This window comes from Papio anubis, chromosome 7 (genome assembly GCF_008728515.1).
Source record: "Papio anubis isolate 15944 chromosome 7, Panubis1.0, whole genome shotgun sequence".
NCBI classification, from domain to species: domain Eukaryota; kingdom Metazoa; phylum Chordata; class Mammalia; order Primates; family Cercopithecidae; genus Papio; species Papio anubis.
In genome coordinates this window covers 85,763,491-85,768,878 of record NC_044982.1, presented here as the reverse complement: position 1 = coordinate 85,768,878, position 5,388 = coordinate 85,763,491, and the positions used below count along the sequence as shown (strand labels likewise).

At 41.6% G+C, this 5,388-nt stretch overlaps 1 protein-coding gene across 1 annotated transcript; it reads right to left on the bottom strand.

Moving 5' to 3' along the window:
• Positions 1-3,894: 3,894 nt before the first annotated feature.
• RNASE9 (ribonuclease A family member 9 (inactive)) lies at positions 3,895-4,509 on the bottom strand. The gene is given in 1 exon segment (NM_001164591.1): positions 3,895-4,509. A coding segment is annotated over 1 exon segment (615 nt).
• Between the last annotated feature and the right edge of the window lie 879 nt (positions 4,510-5,388).

The window sequence follows — 5,388 nt, the reverse complement described above, 5'->3', positions numbered from 1 at the left end:
GGCTTTGTGAAATTACGCTGGCATGCAGAAATGAGCAAACATGGCATTTACTACTTTCTCTCGCAACTTCCACTAACACAAGGGGATAGGAACAACTGTGCTGTCTGTTGATTGGACTGGACTTTTCTCCTCTTTGCTTATTCAATAACATCATATACATTAGAAATTTTCAAAGAGAATACCAGTTGGGTTTATTTTGGTTAGGAAACAAAATGCTGTGTTGATAGGTTTTCTTACTCTTGGGAATGCCTTGCCTACATTCTTTCACTGAGTAAGTGTAATTTAAAGTTAATATTGCATCACCACTTCATATCCATTGAAATTGCTATTATATATACATAAAAGAAGTATTGAGGGTTTCGAGAAACTGGAACCCTAGTGCACTGCTGATTGGAATGTAAAATGGTTCAGTCACTGTGGAAAACAGTATAGTAGTTTCTTAAAGAAAAAAAAATAGAATTACCATATGATCCAGCAATTCCACTTATGCATACATACATCAAAAAAAAAAAAAAAGAAAGCAAGGCCTCAAACAGATATTTGTTTGTCAATGTTCATAGCAGCAACATTTACAGTAGCCAAATGGTGAAAACAACTTAAGCATCCTCAGTGGATGAATGGCTAAGAAAATATGTTATATACATACAAGGGAATATTATTGAGCCTTTAAAAAGAAGAAAATTACGACACATGAGTAAAACCTGGAGACATCAGGCCAGGTGAAATAAGCAAGTCATAAAAAGACAAATGCTGTATGAGTCTACTTATATGAGGTATCCGGAGCAGTCAAATTCATAGAGACAGAAAGGAGAATGGTGGTTGCCAGAAACTGGTGGAAAGGTTGAAAGGGGAATTATTATTTAAATGAGCAGAGAGTTTTAGTTTTGCAAGATGAAAAAAGTTCTGGAGATGGATCATAGTGATGGTTGCACAACAATGTGAATATACCTAATGCTATTGAGCTGCACACTTAACATGATTAAAGTGGTCAGTTTATGTCAGGTATATTTTACTACAATTGAAATAATTAATGGGGTATCATCTCAAGGAATGCTAGCATAAATAATAAATTGTCATGTGAGTCAAAGTCGTGTACGATGTTCATTTTAATAATGAAGTTCGATATTATTGAGGATATAGTGTTAATATATGTTGGACAATGACTATTTGAAATATTATAATCAGTGAAGCTGAAATTACAGCTTGGACTTATCATAGGGAATCTGGTGGATACGGGCCAGGGTCTTGGTTTCTTGTGCAATATTAGACTACAGGGGAAATCTGTGCAAATGAGCCTTATTCTATTTCTACGATTCTAATTCTAAAAGGCATTTGGATCAGATTTTCTATCCTGGAGAAAGAAAAGTTCATCGTGATTGTTTTCATGTCTTAGTTATTGTACTATACCACACTCTTTCCTTTTTTTTTTTTTTTTTTTTGAGACAGAATCTCTCTCTGTTGCCCAGACTGGAGTGCAGTGGCACAGTCTTGGCTTACTGCAATCTCTGCCTCCTGGGTTCAAGTGATTCTCCTGTCTCAGACTCCTGAGTAGCTGGGATTACAGGCATGGGCCACCACGCCTGGCTAATTTTTGTATTTTTAGTAGAGACAGGGTTTCGCCATTTTGGCCAGGCTGGTCTTGAACTCCTGACCTCAGGTGATCTGCCCGCCTCAGCCTCCCAAAGTGCTGGAATTACAGGCATGAGCCACTGTGCCTGGCTGTATTCTTATAAATATATTTTATGTTGTATAACCTCCAAGATCAATGAGATGAGCATGACCCAGAGAGATGGTCTGTAGAACACAGCCAGGCTAGCCCATGTGCAGAATTTCTTCAGCTCATGTACAAAAGGTTGAGTTTTAGAAGCTGTCATGGAGATTTCTAACAGTTGGATGGTACCTTATTCACCCAGACATTTCAGTGAAAAGCCATGTGCCTCCAAATGAAGACTGGTGCTGTATCAGTCATGGTTCTCCAGAGAAAAAGAACCAATAGAGCATATATCGATACACGGAAAGAGATTTTTCATGTGGAATTGGCCCACACAATTATTGAGGCTGAGAAACCCCACAATTTGCCATCTGCAAGCTGGGAAGCTGGTGATGGAGTTCCAGTCCAAACCCAAAGGTTTGAGAATCTGGAGAGCCAATGTCGTAAGTTCTATCTGAATATAAAAGCCCAAAAACCAGAAGCACTGATGTCCAAGAGCAGGAGAAAGTGGATGTCTCAGTTTAACCAGAGAGAGTCCATTTGCCCTTGCTCCGCCTTTTTGTTCCATTTAGGCGTTAACAGATAGGACGATGCCCACCTGCATGGGTGAGAGAGATCTTTATTCAGTCTATGGATTAAATGCTAACCTTTTCCAGAAACACTCTCACACTTAAACTCAGAAAAAAATGTTTATGTGAGCATCCCCTAACCCAATCAAGTTGACACATAAAATCAACCATCACAAGTGCCTAGAAGCTTGAATTCCTGTGTTCCTCCCTTAGACACTAAAATGGAGTCTAGCAGTCCTTAGTTCTAGGCCCTTACTTACATCAACTTATTGATAAATTAGGAGCTCAGCTCTGAGTGTAAAGACAGGGGTAAGGAATGGGAGGAGACTAACAGACTGGACTTGGGTAAAGCGTGCAAAGAGCATTGGACACCTCCCTACCATCCCCCATCCCTACTATTTATCCCTGTTTCAGAAAGTTTTAAGCAATAATAGTAACATGATGTTAAGAAGTTTGAAGAAGGCCAGGCGCGGCGGCTCATGCCTATAATCCCAGCACTTTGGGAGGCCGAGGTGGGTGTATCACCTGAAGTCCGGAGTTCGAGACCAGCCTGACTAACATGGAGAAACCCCATTTCTACTAAAAATACAAAGTTAAGCAGGCGTGGTGGCACATGCCTGTAATCCCAGCTACTAGGGAGGCTGAGGCAGGAGAATCGCTTGAACCTGGGAGGCGGAGGTTGCAGTGAGCCAAGATAGCGCCATTGCACTCTAGCCTGGGCAACAAGAGCGAAACTCCATCTCAAAAAAAGAAAAGAAAAGAAAGACAGAAAGTTGAAGAAAAGGAGATAATTTTCTCCTTTTCTTTCATCGGACTGATCCTCCAGCCGCTCTCTGAGGTGATGTATTCTCAGAGGCAGCCACATCTACTAGAAAGTGAGGAAAATAATTGTAGATAATTGTGACTATTTCTAAAAGTGAGAAACTGTTTGTAATTTTGTAAACACAAACATCTAAGCTAAATTAAAGTAAAGATGTGTGAATTCACACAAATAACACTGGACGACAGAAATGTCCTTTGGGGAGTTTGCCTTCCTAAATATAGAAAGGCTTTATCCTGAGCTGCCCACATCTGAATCTACATGTTGCCCTGTAAGAAAGAATAAGACAAGTGAAATCGCCACACACACAGCCCTAGAAAGATGTATTACATAAATGGCTGAAAGCGATTTGAGTTCTGTTGGTGCCAAATTGTGTCACAAGGAAGAAAGTTCCAAACTGAGAAACCCCACATCACCATACCAGAGCCAGTGCACTAGATTGAAGCACTTTTTATTCTTTCTGCTGAACTACAGAATCACATGGATGTGTCTTCGGAGCACATTTCAGGCAACCATTTCCTTTTCCTCTTGGTGCCAGTCATCCTTCCACTGCAGGCATCTGTATCCATAACACATTCAAGGCATGCTAACTTATGGGACCTGCATGAGACCACATCTCAGAGCACTGTCTGTGAACCGAGGCTATGGTGCTTTTGTGAGGTGTTGGGAAAGGAAGAAAGGAAGGTGGGTGATTAAAGTGAATGGAAACAAAATTACCATTCTCAACTTTGATCTATAAGGATCAGTATGGAGAGGATTATTCCTCCCACCCTAAGCTCTCAGAGAACACTCTGCTAGGGCGGTATGACAAAGACACCATCCTCATTGAGGAAACTTCTGTGTTTAGGTGGCTCCACGAGATCATTTATAGTATGAGGAATAAGTTTGTGTATTTCATTTTGCCATGTACAGGTGATAAGGACATAGCCCCTCCTATAAAATGATTCATATTTACACCACGGTATTTCAAATGCTTCTGTTAAATTACAATACACTCCTTCTACAAGACCCTTGCTCCTGTTGCATTTCCTAACTCCATTCTTACATGGCACAAATCTGTTGTAACAGATTTTTTGCAGCTCGTCATATTGCATCAGGAGGAAGTAATGTTCTGTCACACAACGCTGTTTGTGGTAAACATTTTTTCTCATGATTTCTTCATTACAGTAGTTCCTATCATATAATGGCATTCCAGGTTCGATAATGACACGTCTTTCGACTTTTTCTTTGGTAGGTGGTCTGGTGGGCCCTGTCCTATGAAATTCTTCCAAATACTCTTCAAATTCTTCCATATCATCATCTGGGGAATCAAAATCTGTATCCACCTCTTGAAACTGCACTGGCTGCAGCAGCTGCTGCAGCAATAGAAGCAGGAGCAGTGGGTGTGTGGTGATCAGAGTTCTCATCATTTTTCCTGTAGACACTAAAAGAGATAAGGAGATATGTTCTGTTGTGATAATGTGCTTGCTTCACATTTCCTGTGAGGGGCACATTTACGCCACATATTGCTGTTCTGGGCTCTAAGATTTTGGAGCATTTCTACATCGCCAACTCATAATCGATCTGAATACTTCTAAATTATTCACAGAAATGACCTTACTAGGCCTACAGTTCAGCCTAGAGCTGTGGTAAGAGAAGAAAAGGTGAAGGAAGGAGAATGAGAAAGGGAGAGAAATAAAAGTAAGGAGGAAGAAAAGGAAACAAGGAAGAAATGGAGCAAGAGAGAGATTAAAGGCCGGGCGCGGTGGCTCACGCCTGTAAACCCAGCACTTTGGGAGGCCGAAACGGGCGGATCACGAGGTTAGGAGATTGAGACCATCCTGGCTAACATGGTGAAACCCCGCCTCTACTAAAAATACAAAAAATTGGCCGGGCGAGGTGGCGGGCGCCTGTCGTTCCAGCTACTAGGGAGGCTGAGGCAGGAGAATGGCGTGAACCCGGGAGGCGGAGCTTGCAGTGAGCGGAGATCGCGCCACTGCACTCCAGCCTGGGCGACAAAGCAAGACTCTGCCTCAAAAAAAAAAGAGATTAAGGAGAGAAGGAAGGAGAAAGGAAATCAAGACAGCAGTGAGGAGAAAGGGAGGGAGGCAGAGAGGAGGCTCACATGCTTCTTCCGTCTGAAACAAATACATCTTTTTCCGTTTCCAGGAGTTGAGAACTTGCTCTGAAAAGAGCCACCCTCTACCTAATGTAAATGACGAGTTGATGGGTGCAGCAGACCAATATGGCACAAGTATACATATGTAACAAACCTGCACGTTATGCACATGTACCCTACAACTTAAAGT